The 17381-nt window shown below is 43.5% G+C and overlaps 1 protein-coding gene across 10 annotated transcripts in view; it reads right to left on the bottom strand.

Moving 5' to 3' along the window:
- Positions 1–805: 805 nt before the first annotated feature.
- SIPA1L2 (signal induced proliferation associated 1 like 2) overlaps positions 806–17381 on the bottom strand; it is a 232980-nt gene continuing 216404 nt past the window's right edge. For 7 of the 10 annotated variants that reach the window (XM_043477113.1, XM_043477112.1, XM_043477118.1 and 4 more), the window contains 4 exons: positions 7121–7174; positions 6477–6600; positions 5314–5395; positions 806–2062 (listed from right to left, as the gene is read on the bottom strand). In XM_043477113.1, coding sequence (XP_043333048.1) covers positions 1916–2062; positions 5314–5395; positions 6477–6600; positions 7121–7174 — 407 coding nt within the window. In that variant the 3' untranslated portion in view covers positions 806–1915. The remainder of the gene's footprint in view (positions 2063–5313; positions 5396–6476; positions 6601–7120; positions 7175–17381) is intronic. The other 3 variants (XM_043477117.1, XM_043477120.1, XM_043477121.1) reach the window with 1 other exon arrangement.

The raw sequence follows: 17381 nt of genomic DNA, 5'->3' as shown, positions 1-17381 counted from the left end.
GGTCATGTTCTTTGGCATGGCCTTTGGGGGAAGACCTGAGAGATGATTCATTCGTTGCTAGTATCAGGCAAGAATACTGGAGTGAGTAGCCATTTCCTTTTCCAGGGGATCTTCCTAACACAGGGATTGAACCCAGGTCTCCTGCATCGCAGGTGAATTCTTTAGAGACTGAGCCACCAGGGAAGCCCTAGTATAGACAGAGAAGTATTTCTTCAAAAACAAAACAAAAGGCTTCTGGTGGGACTTCTCTGGCAGTCCAGTGGCTAAGACTCTGTGCTTCTAGTACAAGTGGCACGGGTTCCATCCCTGGTCAGAAAACTAGGATCTCATATGCCATGTGGCATGACTAAAAACAAAGAGAAACCTTCTGGTCTTGTCTGTAGGTATGGCTTAGGGAGGTGGGAAGACGGTCCACTCAGGGAGGTTAGATCAGCTTCCTTTGTTTTCTCTAAATAACATCAACTTTTGTATCTGCTTGGTTACCCTGTAAAGCAAAAGCATCTGCCTGGCTTCAGCCTCAGTTTACTGAGCTGTAAGATGGGAATCCCAGCACCTACCTACGAAGGGTAATGCTAGGGTTCAATGAGATGGATGAAAAGTGCAAAGAACAGGGTCTGGCACGTGGCAACCATTTACCGCTACTAGTAACTCTACTTTCAATCAGGTTGGGATTCTGTAAGAAGGCTATGTAGTACTCAGTACAGATTAAGGTCCTAAATGACCCAGAATAAATCCTCATACACTCAGATTGTTGACATAGCAGAGCATCAAAGTCTACAGTCACCTGACAACACTGTTCCTTGTGTGGACTCATTTTAAACATTTATTAAAAAAAGCAAAAGGTACGTTCATCTCAAATAGAACAGTTAAAAATGGTAAAGCAATACAAACAACTTGTTACTAGCAGCATCCAGTTGTTAGAAGGTCCGGCCCCGCTCCTCACTCTGCTCTGGCAAGCTCAGCCTCTTCTGAGCCCTCTGCCACCTACACTGCCCTCCGTCATAGTGCAGGTGAAACCAAAGTTTATAAAATTAACAATTTAAGGTTAAATAAGCTTAAATAAGGGTGTTAAATACAAGACACTTCATCAAAGCTTCTGTACAAAGATAAACAAATTTGGCATTGTACAAGTGATTCTGCTGGCTCACGGCACACAGGAGAGCTCTCGTAAGTAAGCAGGTTGACGCTTTTTTTCAACAGAGCATTAACTATACAAAAGTGAACTAAGAGTTGAAGTGACCACTCAGTGAGCCATTTACAAGGCATATGAATCTTTTTTTTTTTTTAATCAGAACACTGTTAATATTCAGGCACCGTTTGCTCCTGCAAATAAATAAGTCTCTAAAGGAACTGCATTTGAACTCGTGTTAGACACATCAGTGCTTTTTCTGTCCCCCCTGCCCCGACTCGGCTTTTCCAACTATTTGATCTGCTTCTTTCTTATTGCTATGATAATGTGGCTGTGGAAATAAAACTACTGTACATCCAAAAAAATAGAGCACCTTTAACATTAAAGTATATGTCTGATTATTTGTTCTCATGTTTATTTTACAATTCTAAAGCCCAAACTATGGTAATCTGCTTTAATATCTCTACCGGGTCACCTGATACATAAAGCCCAACCATCGTCCCTTGTGAGGTAAGCCCACACAGAGCTCCATTTCAGCAGAGCCTGAAAGGTCCACACTGACACCAGAGTTTACATTCATCTCGACACCAGAGTTACATTCATCTTCAAGGGCGTTGCTCTCTGCGGTCACACGGTGGCTCCCTGTCCTGCTGGGGGCATGGTGCTAGACAGAGTGGGACAGCAAACACAGCTACGATGGGCCAGAAGCACAGCAAGAAACCACATGTTGGCGACTATGAAGGGACTCCGGGCTTCCCCAGGGGCCCTAGGTGGGTGGCGGCCTGGTTACGGCTTCTTGTCGATGGTGTTGAAGAACCACTCGGTGAACTTGCGCAGCTGGGCGGCAGCTGTCTGCGACTCCTCCTGCAGCCGCAGGTTGTCCTGCCGCAGGTGCTGTACCTCGGCCTGTAGCACTGCCTTGTCCTGCTTCTCCTGGGAGAGGGGGATGGAGACAAACAGTCAGGCCCGTGCTAGACACAGTCTCTCCTCCCGGCTGCAGTCTGAGCACTTCTGTCCCTATTTATGTATTTTATAGATTTATTTATTCATTTCTTGGGGGCAGAGGGGATCTGACTGCCTGTTCTGGCTTCTCCAAAAATGAGGGTGAGAATAAGTAACTAAGAATATTCTTTCCTTTCATCCCACTTTGTTCCCAACAGGAGCCAAGACAGCTGTTATATAGGAAGGTGATTAACCAGTTTCTATCATCCTGTCTCTGAAAAAGGGGGCCTGGGAAGAGGTGTAGCCTTGGATAGGAGGACAGAGCTTCCATGGCATGCCTTCTTACTGGCCAAGTCAGAATCCGCAGAGCTGCTGACTGTGGGCTTGGTTTTCACCATCTCATCTCATCTGAAAGCTTTCCTGGGAAGCTGTATTTCCATCATAACCTTCAAAGTGTGCCACTAAAAACTGTTCAAATAATCAAGATTTTTCTGAAGAATCACATACAGAGTTTCCAATAGACAGTAAAGAAAAACGTACAACACAAATTTGAGCTCCCAAATGCTGAAAGGGATGCTTGACCCAGAGAGGAAGAGGAGGTGGGGGGTCATCCTTACGGTGAGTGCTGCTTTTACAGGGAGGTGACCTGATTGTCAACACCGCAGACACACCTGCAGCAGTGAGCTGGGAGCTCAGGCTCTTCAGGAGACTGGCCCCCTCAGCATGTCTGGTCCTGTCCTTGATGTCTGCTCCTTTTTCCTGTCCCTCCACAACCCGTCCCCAACACCACTTGCCTCATCTAATGAACAAAGACACCAGTCTCCAGAGGACACTTGGATTAGGACTGGTTGCTAGCTCAGCCCACTCAAGTCTGGCCTTCTCTTGGTCACAAGAGGCTCAAGCTCCTGTTCTCCCCAAGCTCTGGGGCTCTCATGACCAACACAGGTCAGACATCCCTGCTGCAGCCCAGCTGCCAGCCTCTCATGACCCCCAGTCCTTCTCCTCTACCCACGGAGTGTGTCCTGTCAATAAAACCTTCTATACTCTCAACACCTTCTTCCCTGAGCGTTCCTTTCATTTTCAGCTGTACATGAGTCTTCGCTCTCTCCTGGGGATGCTGCTTTCCCAGCAGCTCAGAAGGGTGAGGGCTTGTTCTGAAGAGCACGGAGCTTAGAGGCAAGGCAGGCCAACACCTCACCCCTGCTGCCCCGGCAGGTGATTGCTCTTCCCTAAAATCCCATGACACTGGCTCTAAGAGCTGGCACCCCTGCTCTCTGCCATGGTCAGCTATATCTCCAGCCCTTCCCATCATGGAAGATTCTAGAACATGGTTCATTTTTCTTCTTTCCTTCTCCATTCATCATGTCTGTTAATGATTTCAAGACCCAACAGACATTCCATATGATTCAGCCTTTCTGTGATCTTAAGCCCACCCTCCTCACTGCCCCTCACCCCGCCCCAGCCATATCCTGGACCTTGAAGCTATTATTGATAACTGCACATGTTCCTAAATGTTTCAAGCCCATACTGCCTGATCACTGCCTGTTGTCTTTTTAAAATAATTTCTCCAGTATCCACCCCTCAAAAATGATCTTAATCCACCAGTCTTGCCTTATGGTCACTGTCCATTGACACCCACTGCAGGGACATTATTCCTTCTCACCCAGCTTAGACTCTGAGTCCCTCAGTTTAATCATATCCTTTACAAACTGCATAACTCTAATATTGGTTAAATTCAACTCTCCAATTATTTGACAGCTATCGGGAAACAGTTACCAGCCATCCCAGTTGGTCTGAGATGTTCCCAGTGCCAGCTCTAAAAGTTCTGTGTCCTAAACCTATCAGGTAAACTAGGACAGCTGGTCAACCATGCTGGAGGAAACACCTAATCTTTGCTACAATCCCACCAAATACCCAGCTACCCTCCATTCTACACCCTCCCTCCATCCTGATATCTCTCACACTCTTTCCCATTGCTCACCCTCAGTTCTGGAATAAAGAAATAAACCAGAGGAGAACTTTGTCAACCTGTCTCTGTTTGGACTGCTGCCATACCTCACTTCACTAGGCTGATGTTTTACAATTTGTAGGTTTGTGGCAACCCTGCATTAAGCAAGTCTCTCAGTACCATTTAGCCAACTGCATTTGCTCACTTCATGTTTCTGTGTCACATCTGGTAATTCTCCCAATATTCCAAACTTTTCCATTATTATTACATTTGTTATGGTGATCTCTGATCTTCAGTGCTACTACTGTAATTGTTTTGGCACTTTTTAGCATAAAGTATTTTTAATTAAGCTATGTACATTGTTTTTGTGGACATAATGCTATTGCACACTTAGACTACAGTACAGTACAGTGTAAACATAATCTTTATATGCACTGAAAAACCAAAATATTCATGTGACTCAATTTACCATGATATTCACTTTATTGCAATAGTCTGGAACCAAACCTGCAATCTCTCTGAGGTAGACTTGCACTCATGTATGAATCACTCACACACACTCTGCTCTGGTAACTATTGAGAATAGTCCCTACTTGCATCTGGGGCTACACCCTCCTTGTTAGGCTTAGGACATTACACTCTTTACTCCCACCATTATTTCCCTCCCAACTGGGTTATTTCCACCAGCATTCAGGCCAGCTGTTAGTTCTCCCTTCTTTCACCAACAGAACCCTCCCCACCCGACTATCCCCCTCCAGCTACTGTACCCCATTTCATTTTCCTGGAGAGCAAAGCAGCTACCCAGCACAGCACTGATAATTCAACAAGAGCTCAGCAAATGTCTAAGGAATAAACAATGGCATGTCTTTTGAGGACTGAGCACACACAGGTTGATGGGTAGAAAAGACGCTGACTCACTGTGGGGACAAAAGCTTGGGGAGACCAGGCTTCCTGGCACCAACTAACTCCTTTTAGGTCAACTCATAACTGATAATCCACTGAATTGACAAATGCTAGTACGCTGCGTGTCTTCCTCACTCTGAAGACCAGCTACCCAAAGGCACATCCTCGTTCAGTCAGATCTACTGGATCTTGTGTCTCCTACAATAAAATAGAGTAGTTGTGGGCAAGAGATGGAGTCAGACCTTGGGTGTTTCCATTCCCATTTACTGTTGGGCTTTGATTAGGGCACTTATTGTTGTCAAGTGTCTTTCTTTTTATTCCTAGTAGTTAAAAGGGGTTGATTGTATAAGAGACAGAGTTCTGAGCAGGAACTTCCAATTGATTGTTTTACCTTCCGAAGATCTGTCTGCAGCTGCCGAAGAATCAACTCCAGCTGGTTGACTTTCCCAGTCAGTGTGGATGGAGACCGCTCCCTAGCAAGGAAGGAATGACTTAGAACAACTCAAGAGTGCTGAAGTCAAGCCAGGGCATTCAGAAAATTGGCAATGTTTTCATGCAAGACATTCTATCATGTGCCGAGAGTACAGCAAGGAAGTAAATAAGATTATGTCAGATGTTGCAGGTCAACATGTCACTGCTTTGGTGGAAAATCCCTCCTGGGTTGCTTTTGACTTAAAAGGGGCTTCAGAATCTCTATCGGCATATACATTGACAAGAAAACAAAAGATAGATGATCTAAATGCATTTAGGTAGCCAAGATTAGGCAGACCAGAATCAAGTCCTGGGAACCAAAGAGACTCAATTTCCCCAATTTGCCTTTCTCTATTAAGAAAGTATCAAGGAATTCATCACCAAGATGAACATGCAAGTTGCTGATCACTCAAGTTGATAGAAGAGTGGATGACACTGAGACAGAAAGTAACACTCCGTGGGTGAGGAACACATCAAGAACACAGGGACAGAGGGACTTCCCTGGTGCACCAGTGGTTAGGACTCTGTGTTGCCCATACAAGGGGCATGGGTTCAATCCCGAGTTGGGGAGCTAAGATCCCACATGCTATGTGGTACAGCAAGAAGTATTTAAAAAAAAGAACAAAAAGAACACAAGGGTAGAGACAGCTGGCTCCTGGCACACTTCAGTGGGAGGTGAGGGGCTGGGTGAAGGCCCAGGGTTGAGGGGAGCATGTGTGCTCAGGAGCTGAGTACATGCAGCCTGGCAGAGCAAGGGTGGTCAGCAAGGTGTCCCTGGCCAGTGCTGCTGCCGTGATCAGGGGGCAGACACTGACTGGGGCCACCCCCTCCCACTCGGGAGCTCAACCTCACCATCCAGGGCATGGGCTACACGTCTTGGCAGGCAGGGCTCACCCGTGGAGCACAAGTTCCATCCAGCCCAGCAGGGCAGGAAGCAGAGTCAGGCCTGCTCAGTCCCTTCTCTGGGTCCTTCAGGACTAGGTGAAGACAGGTGGAACGGTTTCCTGTCTGCTCTGGGCTGAGCTTCTGTTAATTGCTGGGGCCTGGGACATGGGAAGGAGGCACACCACAGGGGTCACATACCCAGCTGGGTCCATGAAATCTTTGCTGCTGCCAGGATCGACACACAAAGGCAGCTCCTGGGCCCCTTCCAGGTCCTGCTCGGGGTGCATGTCTGTCAGGGTACAGAAGGACGCCACTCTCTGGTCTGGGGAGGGGAGACACATAGACAGAAGAGTTAGGAATAGCTGCAAGGCACTGTCTCCTGGTGGAAATGAATAGTTTCTAAATAAAATCTGCCCCTCCCCCCGACCAGTTACTGCCCTGTTTTAAAGAAAACAAAGAAAAACAAACTCAGGCAAGCTGCTGACAATCAGCAAGCATTCAGATCGGCCGTCCTGCTGGGCTGCATGGCACACAGACACCACGGCCATGGGACAACAAGCAGACACTGGGTTTGCTACAGCCAATCTTTCTTCTGTGCACATCCCAAGAAACACCAAAGCTGTCACTGGGTGTGAAAGAACGGCATTGGGTGATGAACAGAACCCAGGAGAGGCACCTCTCTCCAGACCTGGAGAGCATTCTTGAGACACGATGGCCCGGACATGTCACCCTGTGCATCCCCATCCCTCCGCGCTTCTATAACCATGCACACGTGCAGATAACGAAACAGAAAGGAAAGGTTATGGAGGATGGAGCACCCACAGTCAGCCCCAAACAGTCACCTAGATAGGAGGTGTGATGACAGAGCAGCCCAAGTTCTTCATCTGAGTCAAGACCTGAAATAAGATTTAGAATTTTCCTTTGAACAGTAATATCTCTCCTCACTTGAGAGCCTCTGGGGTACACGTAAGGCTCAGGTGATAGGTCCTATGAAAAACAGGTGTGTGGGTGTGAGACAGCCACATGTGTATACGTGTGTGCATATCTGCAGATGTGTGTAAGTGTGTGCATGCCTGCTGGTGTGTATATGTTGTGTGAAGCCAAGAACTGCCCCTGAGAGGCTGTAATACAACGCCAAAGAATGTGGTCAGAGTGTACGTTTCACATGTGATGGTCCTGGCTGGACACACAGCTGTCATGCACAACAGTTAAGCTGCATGCCACACAGAGGTCAATCCAGCTGCAGGAAGGTGTGAGCATTTTGGGTCTGCTTGAATGACCCATTCCCTGAAGGTGAAGATGCTGGTAGTGAGAGAGATTAGCAAATATTCTCACTAAAACCCTTAGAGGAAGATCTGCAGCACGGGCAGCAATGATCAGCATGACTACTTTCCGTCCCCCCGCCCCCACCCCCAAACAGCACAGGGCCATTTCTGTTCCCGGCACCAGTGACTTCACGTTGAATGTCGAGCTGGGCAGGAAAGGGAAGGTGATATTCTTTGAAATGGGCACCAGACTGGCCCAGCTCTGAGGGCTGAACACAAGAACACTGGCCCAGAAATGCTGAAAGGCATGCAGAGAAAACCCTGCTTTTCAGCAAGGTGGAGGTGAGGCCCAGGGATGCATCCCATCATCCACGCTGACTCCCCCTCCACACGCCGTGCCCGAGCGCACCTGCGGTTGGACTCTGAGGGAGGCAGCAGGTGCGTTAGCGCTGCTGCCGCTTTTTCACATGATCTGATTACTGGCTGGGAAGCCACACTGGGGTCCGTGACATGGGTGCTCTGTGCTTAATTTAACCTATTACGTCTCCCCCTGGCTGCTGGCTGCGTCTCCTAATGAAGCTACCTGCTTGGCTGGTGGTTTCTGGAGGGTCCCACACAGCCTGTGAATTAGAGAGGATGGTGGAGCTGCCAGGAGCCCTGGAAGGGGCCAGGCTGCAGTGCTGAGCACCCCCTGAAGGAGCATACAGCAGGTTCCCAGCCGCACGTCCCTTTCCTCCATCATGACTCCTCAACGCCTGCTGACAGGTACTCAGGGGTCCCTCAATCAACATTCCGGAAAGGCTTAAGGGCCCATTCCACACTTTGCACCTTCTATGGGATGACAGACCTTCTACAACTATATGTTCCTGAGAGATGGCCAAGTTCCCAATTTGATAGACTAGTAGGATTTATACATCTGATGAAATAATTGGTAATTTAATTATGATTAACAGCATACAGAGAATGAACCTATGGCTGCTGGGGAGGGAAGGATGGGGGTAGGGACAGTTAGGGAGTTTGGGATGGACATGGACACACTGCTATAGTAAAAATGGATAATCGTCAAGGTCCTACTGTAAGGCACAGGGAGCTCTTCTCCACGCCGTGTGGCAGCCTGGATGGGAGGGGAGTTGGGGACAGGGTGGATACATGTCTGTGTATGGCTGAGTCCCTTTGCTATCTACCTGAAACTATCACAATATCGTTAATCGGCTATACTCCAATATAAAATAAAGAAGCTTTTGAAAAAAGATTAACAGCATAATTTGTGCATTGCCTGCTTTTACAAAGCCTGATGAGATGTGACCAGCAGAGGTGGGGCAGGAAGGATGGGCGCACAGGCTGGGGGTCAGTGGCTCTGGGGAAGGGTGGGGGGTCTGGGCTGTCAGGGTGCCAAGATAACCTTCTGTCCTGTGACAGCTCTGAATCAGGAAATGATTACCACTTAAAAAAAAAACAAAAAACAAAAAAAACAGCAGACACATTTTTTATTTCACAGTGAATTTAACTACTGAACAAAAGGAATGAAAGAAAAGAAAGAATTTATTTTTCTCACTTTTTAAGAGAGTTTTGTTGACTCATCCACATTTTATGCAACCCAGTGATAATTCAGTTAGTTTCTATCTTTCTTAATATAGTTGGTTCTGATCATCAAGTCTAAATATCTCAATGAAAACATCTTGGCTTGCTTCATCTATTTTTACCTTAATTGATAAAATACCCACATATTTGAAGAAACAGAACTTACTACTGGCAGCCATTCAAACATTCCTTGGGGAGAAACGAGGTCCTACCAGTCAGGAGGCAAGAAGCCAAAAATAGACTTTTGCCAACAATGTAATTTCACAAAGAAGATTTCACTTTGAATCCAAAAAGCTTGGGAGGTTAAAATGCAACTAGAATGCTACTTGATTAAGTACAGACACTAAACTACTTTGTAAAATGGCTAATTTAGTGACAGTTTCCAGCAGAAGCTTTATTCCTCCAGAGCTTATTTCGGTAATAATAAATATTCAGTAACCAAGAAATTACTGACATTGAACCAAAAGGCACAGACAAGACTGTAAGAAAAAGGGAGGCTCAGAGTATGCACTTCATGTAAATGGTGAGCACAGCAAGGATCCAATTACCCACAGTGTACATGTTTTCCCTTGAAATCATCTTTTAAAAACCTGACTGCAATGTCAGTTTCTTGTTTTTAAAGTTTATTTTATTGAAGTACAGTTGATTTAGAATGTTGTGTTGAGTTCTGCTGCAGAGCCAAGCAATTCAGTTATATACAGACATAGACATAGATATTCTTTTCCATTATGGCTTATTACAGGATATTGGATATAGCTCCCTGTGCTACACAGTAGGGCCTTGCTGTTTACTGTCAGTTCCTCATCTTAGTGCATTTAGCATTGAACAAGAGGGTGCACAGTCAGTAGGCTCCTCCATATCAGTCTTGAGCTGAGACGGCTGACTCAACAGTTGCCTGCAAATAATCCCCACGACCCCAGGCCAGCTGTGTGGAGCAACGAACCTCATAAGGCCAAGCCTGCTTCCTGAGGGCTGAGTGCTCTGATCAACTAGCCATGTCTGCTGAGGGCCAGAACAGGAGAACAGATATGCCCCAGATGCATGCCATACAGGACATGCACGTGTGAGGCTAAATTAAATGAAACCCATTTCCACAAACAAAGCTGCTCTAATGTCTTTTCTACATACACCTTATAGAAAAGTTGGGGCTCTCTAGCTACAAGTGAGCACGCACACCTCGCTATATAATACAGGGAACCCAGCCCGGCACTCTGTGATGACCTAGAAGAGTGGGTTGGGGGTGAGTGTGAAGGACGCTCAAGAGGGAAGGGATATACATATATACACACATACCCTTATGGCTGATTTGAGTCACTGTATGGCAGAAACGAACATAAAATTATAAAGCAGTTATCCTCCAATTAAAAATTTGTTTAAAATGTATGCTTTTCATGCTCTGTTCAAGAAACCAAGGGCATAGGTAACCTAATAAAAGTGTAAACTTGTACTTTTCCAGAAAATACACTTACATGAACTATTTCACTTCCACAGTGGTGTCTGATAAATGAGTTAATTCTGCACATGCTAGTAGCTCACACATCCGCTTGCAATAATTACCACCAGTGGGGAAGAGCTGAAACCCCGAGGGGAGGAAAGGCCTGCAGGGAGCTGTGTGGGACTGACATCCAGTCTCTGATCACCAGTTTATAACGCTGCCTTTAATGCTTCATTCCACTTAAGACAACATCATCCACTTAACAAATGCCCAAGAACACACCAATTGGCCACCCCTGATACTATGACAAATGAGAACTACCTTAAATCCTAGGACTTTTAAAAAGACTCCACTCTCCTTCTCCTGTTTCATTGTCGGACCCACAGCCAGCTTTACTAGTTGGGTTTGTTCACCTGACCATACTGGGGGGATGGGATCTCTCTATATCATTTGGTCCCTCTCTACCCTACATTGTCCTTTCACTTCATACATAAAGGAAGTGAAAAGCATGCAAAGGTGACAGATGATGGTCTCAGTGTATAATAACATTGATGAGAGGTGCTGTGTAGGAGTTCTGATGGGCAGAGGTCACATCTCACCCCTTTCCCTGAAAACAAAACAACCGCCCACATGGCAGCAAGCCAGGACTGGGACTCAGTCAGTTTTCAAACTATCACAGGAGAAGGGAGTGGCAGCCGTGGACCCTGGTGAGAAAAGCACTCTGCACTTGACTCACCTTCTCTCTCACAAGTTTATGAAGCTCTCAATTTTTAGACACTGGTTTTGGAGCAGAGTTGCATAACACATCTATTCACTTATTAATTAATGTTTAACCACGCTGCATAGCATTTCTGTATTGAACGCTTTCTATTCTTTTGAATCATTGCCCGTAAGCAAGTTCTCAGGAGTGAGATTTCTGGTCAAAGAGTAGGTACATTTTCTGGCTCTAGTTATATGCTGTCATACTGCTTGAACACAAAGATGGATTGTTTTATAATCTTTGTAACGATACCAGCTGAGAGTGTTGTTCATAACTATCCAGAACTGCTGTGTGGTTTTTCATACTCGCAAGGTAGCTCATTATTGTCTACATTTGCATGTGTGGCTGAACACTTTTCAAGTCCTTACTTATTGTGTGATCCTTCTTTTGGACCATGTGTCATATGCGTTGACCATTTGTTTCTCAGGCATTTGATATTTTTTTGGGTTCATGTTCCTTCATTCACTGGAGACACTTAGGTTTCACCTGTCAAATTTATTACAAATCTTACCCATGTTCCCCAGTTCCCCCTTTAATGTTCTCTTCCAGGTTCATAAAAGATTTAAATACTTTTGTCTGGTCTCATTACATTTTGTATGTTCTCTCAAAAATCCATAGTTATGGTACTGGCATGCTTCTAAAACATCAATCTTTGTCTTTACCTTTTCTAGAATCAACTTTTCCAATTCCTAAATCCAAATGGAGTATGGAAATCCCACCCCACTCCCATTTAACTCTTAAATATACACAGATTTTGGTCTAGGCTCTTTTTTTTTTCCCTTCAAAAGGACTAATTTCTATTTTTTGAATCATTACTATGTTGTTTTAATTATGACTGACTTACAGTAAACTTTTATTGTTGACCATTATTCATCTATTTTCCAAATGGATGCAAGTGTCCTACAGATATTTGAACTGAAATGGTACAAAACCTGTGAACTGACTCAGGAAAGGCTCTCATCTTTCCTGTGTGCTTCTATCCATTCCTATCCTTCCATATATCAGGACTTTTCAAAGTGCCCAGCGCTTTCTCTCCTTATGATTCCAACGATGGGTAAACTCCCAAGGAATTTATTCTGATCTTGCTAAGGTGTCCTTTATGACTGCTATGTGGATGGCTGCACGTGCCACTCCTGGCACCAGGAGGAAGAGCCTACTTCCATCCTGGGATCTGGGCTGGCCTTGGACTTCCCCTACCCAATAGGATGTGGTGGATACAATGCTCTGGGTCTTGAAACATCACATATCTGCTGCCTATGCTCTCCTGACTCCTTAAGTCACACGTGAAGAAGTACAATTACTTTGCTGGAGACAAGGCTCCAGCCAGATCCCAGTGTTCCAGGTACAGGCCTATAAGAGGAGTCACCTTAATGCTCCAGACCCAGTTGAGCTCCAGCTGCATACAGCTGCATGACTGACATCAACGGAAGAACCAGGAAACAGAAGAACCACTCAGCTGAGCCTGGCCAACCCACGGAATCACGAGACATAACAAACTACAGTCTTCAGCCATAAATCTTAGGGTGGTTTGTTATACAGAAATAGATAACTGAAAAAAAATAAAAATAAAAAAAAATAAAAAGAAATCCTGATCTAACCAGCAAAAACAAAACAAAACAAAACAAAAAAAAACAATAAAAAGAAATCCTGATCTAACCAGCAAAAAAAAATAAAATAAAAAAATAAAAAGAAATCCTGATCTAACCAGCAAAAAAAAAAAAAAAAATAAATAAAAAGAAATCCTGATCTAACCAGCAAAAAAAAAAAAAAAAATAAAAAAGAAATAGATAACTGAAAATGCTAACAATGCTTTGAAATGAGGCTTATAAAAATATGAAATATATTTTAGAATACCTACTTTATAATATCTAATAATTTCTTTTTGATTTATATTTTCTAGATATAGAATTATATATGCAAATATTTCCTTACTTTCAAAATTTATTCTTTTGAATACTAGATTCCAGTACAAAATTAAAGGACATGATCTCTGAGGATAACCTTGTTTAGTCTCTAGACTTAAGTGATACACTTTAAACATTAAAAAAATTTTTCCCATTAAGTGTTATTTCATATAGTATTATATAACTATATTCAATATCCTGTAATATTATATAAGGGAAAGGAGTATGAAAAGAAAAAATAAATATTTATACACACATTTGTATATATAATATATATTTCTGAATCACTTTGTTGTACAGCTGAAAGTAACATAACATTGTAAATCAACTATACTTGAACCTTTAAAAGTAATATGGAATAAAGTTGATATTCTTCATCAGGGTTTGAAAGTATCTCTCAATTTTTAATTTTTATTAGAAATAGCTTTAATTCTATTATACATATCCTTTCTGAGAAATTGATATGACAACTTTTAATGACTTCATCTATTATAACTTATTATAACTAAAGGTTTTCTTTTATTAAGCCAGCTAACTTCTTGCTAATAACAATGAATATTTTTTCAATTTATGACTGAGCTTCGTCTAAGCTGTCTCACATCAACATTAATGACTAAGATTGTCTTACAATTTTTCTCTTCTATGTGCTATGATAAATCCTATTATGCAATGAGGCTGCTAATACATTTCAAGAAAAATTTATGCAAGGGCATTATCACTCTTTGAAACTTTGAAAATAATTAACTGTAAACGTTAGTTTTGCGTGATATTTGGGATTTGGAAATATTCTTGCATAATTTTTTCAATGCCCTCCACACTCTGACTTCTACTTACTGTTTCTCATGCTCTTTCCCCCCAACTTTCTTGCAGGAAATATCCAATTATCTTATTCATCAGATTTATTCCTACATAGGAATAAAGTGACATTCCTTAATCATGTTATCATCTCTCATGTATTCAATACTAATCTCCTTCCTCATTTCTAATTTTGTTCACTTATGTGTTCATTTTCTGAACCAATTTATACTGGCTTACCAATATTCAAAGAAAAAATGATCATTAATTAAATTTATAAACTGCACAGAAATTTCAATTGCAAGTTTTTTTAAGAAAATCATTTGATTTCTTTCTTTCCTTTTTTTTTTTTTGTTTTCTTTCACAATCTCTGTAGAATGTTTTAGTACAGTTACTTAATTTTCACTTTGTTTTTCCATTTAAATATGTTTCTGAAGCAGTTCTTCTGTTTAAGGCCTACTCCCTGCTGTAGTCCAAAGACTTTACTAGGCAACCTCTTCATCTTCACTTACTAGAAAAGAAAAAGATACTCTTACCACAGTCCTAATTCTTCCTAGCACAATTGTGGTCAGTTGCTTCAGTCATGTTCAACTCTCTGCAACCCTATGGACTGTAGCCTGCCAGGCTCCTCTGTCCATGGGGCTCTCCAGGCAAGAATACTGGCTTGGGGAGCCATTCCCTTCTCCAGGGGGTCCTCCTGACCCAGGGATTGAACCCATGTCTCCTGCATCTCCTGATCTGCGGGTAGATTCTTTACCTGCCAAGCTACCTGGGGAGCACAATTATCACTAGACTAATATTTAGAACTGTCTGAATTGTTAAAGTTTTTGATTTATGTTTTGCTCCTATTTTCTGACTTAATTCCCATTTCACGCCTGTGGAGGGAAGTGTGGGGAAATGCACCTCCTCTTAGTGACCCCCTGGGGAAGCTGTGGACAGGATGCTTGGAGAATCTGTATTCCTCCAACACTGTGTATGTTATCGTCTGTGTACCCGGAGAGTACCCTGTGTACCTGGAGAGTTCACACATGCTTAAGCAACCAAGACTGGGGCTGATTACCTTGGTACTGCTGCTGTATTCTTTTTTTTTTTTTTCATATTTGATAGAAACTTTTTCCTTGGTTACAAAACCCAAGCCCATATACAAAATTAGGAACACTTTTAGAAGCTTCTTTTGAATGACTGTTTTAGTCCCTTTTAACTGAGTTTAAAAAAAATAAAAACAAAGCAAGTTTTCAATACCAATTTGAAAACTGAGAAGTTCAGGAATATACTTAGTTTCCTTTTATCTACAAAATGGTGCAATTCCAATTCCAACCGACAAGGTCACAACAGATTGGATCAGGCCAATGTATAGGTTCTTTTGCATTGTGCTGTGCTGTGCTTAGTCACTCAGTCGTGTCTGATTCTTTGGGACCCCATGGACTGTAGCTCGCCAGGTTCTTCTGTCCATGGGGATTCTCTAGGGAAGAATACTGGAGTGGGTTGTCAAGCCTTCTTCCAGGGGATCTTCCCAAACCAGGGACTGAACCCAGGTTTCCCGCATTACAGGCGGATTCTTTACCATCTGAACCACTAGGGAAGCCCATGAACACTGGAGTAGGTAGCCTATCCCTTCTCCAGGGGATCTTCCCAACCCAGGATGGAACCGGGGTCTCCTGCGTTGCAGGTGGATTCTTTGCCAGCTGGGCCACCAGGGAAGCCCACGTCTGCACTACTTGAAGATAACGTTCACTTACGTGAGTTCTCACTTACAACACCAAAGGAAATAGGAATCGGCACAGGATAGTAAAACCAGATTCTTAAACCCATGTGTCTAGTGTCAATTTTAGCTCTTAGATGAAGGGCAACACATCACGTGTTGAGGCATGGGACATAAATGAGGCCGAACAGCAGGGAAGACTCACGCCTGCTAGGGATAAATGACACTATGGCACTATACAAGGCTCATGGTATCTCAACCCAATGGATACATTCCGTTTTTTAAAGCCTGTCTTCAAACGGGCTAACTAATCATGTGTGGGCCCAGACGTTTTCCAGAGGGGTCTGAGCTCAGTAAGGCATCTTGAACTGCCTTGATTACTTTGAAATGATTAAATAGGCACATGGGGGCTTTCTGAATTATCTTTTCTTCATGATGTTGAGTCTAGCTCAGGAACAGCTTTGACAATTGGTATAGAAAGATAAAAGTCACAAGCAGGGCAACTGGTCATCCTGGTAAAGACCTCTCTTTTTAAAGTGCTGAGGGCTGCCTATGCTCACATCAGTGCTATTCATGACAACTGAGACGGAACATAAATATCCATCAACAGATGAATGGATAAAGCAGATACGGTACATATACACAATGGAATATTACTCAGCCATAAAAGAGAATGAAATAACGCCATGTGCAGCAACGCAGATGGACCTAGAGATTATCATACTAAGTAAAGTAAGTCAGAAAGAGAAAGACAAATATATGGAATCACTTATATATGGAATCTAAAATATGACAAAATGAACTTATCTATGAAACAGAAACAGACTCACAGACATAGAGAACAGACTAGGAATTGCCAAAGTCGGGGGAAGGTTAGGGGAGGGATGGACTGGGAGGCTGGGGTTAGCAGATGCAAACTATATTATAGATAGGATGGATAAAACACAGGCCCTGCTGCACAGAGCAGAGAACTATAAACCACAATGGACAAAAAGAACATGAGAAAGCATGTATGTATATGCATATAACCGAATCACTTTGCTATATAGCAGAAATTAATATAACATTCTAAATCAACTATACTTCAATAAAACTAATTAATAAAAAATAAGTGGTTAAGGGGATGGATCACATCTGGTCACCACCATGTCCACTTACATCACAGTGGAGCTGACACTGATACAAAAGAATCTGAGTAGCCAAATTTTTTAATCTTCCTGAGCTGACTGTCGTCTCAAGATGGCATACTACCCTATGGATTGGCACCGAAAAGTGACTAGAACTTTTAAACATGACCTCAACTCCCTCCATATTTTCTGGAGAATGTTGTTTGGAAAGTCCAGAAAGGGCAGGGAACCAAAGTCCGCTCCCTGAGCAAACAGCATCCCAGATTTTATCTGTCCCACTTAGGCACCCCTGCCCTGAGTCACTGGGAGCTGGGATGTCCCTGCTTTCTCCTCCCTTCCTGACAGTGCCAATGCCCAGCTGGCCTCGAACATCAGCTCAGAAACACCCTGATGAAAGGGATGTGAGGGTAGGGCTGAGAGGAGCTTGCCAGGTCTCTGGAAAGGTTTTCATTTCATAGAAGAGCAGGCTGAAGCCCAGCACAAGTATGTACCTCAGAGGACTGGTGACCAACCTTCAGTGTTGCAATAAAGCAC

The sequence above is a fragment of the Cervus canadensis genome, chromosome 8, assembly GCF_019320065.1.
Source record: "Cervus canadensis isolate Bull #8, Minnesota chromosome 8, ASM1932006v1, whole genome shotgun sequence".
NCBI classification, from domain to species: domain Eukaryota; kingdom Metazoa; phylum Chordata; class Mammalia; order Artiodactyla; family Cervidae; genus Cervus; species Cervus canadensis.
This window is presented reverse-complemented; position numbering and strand designations above follow the sequence as displayed.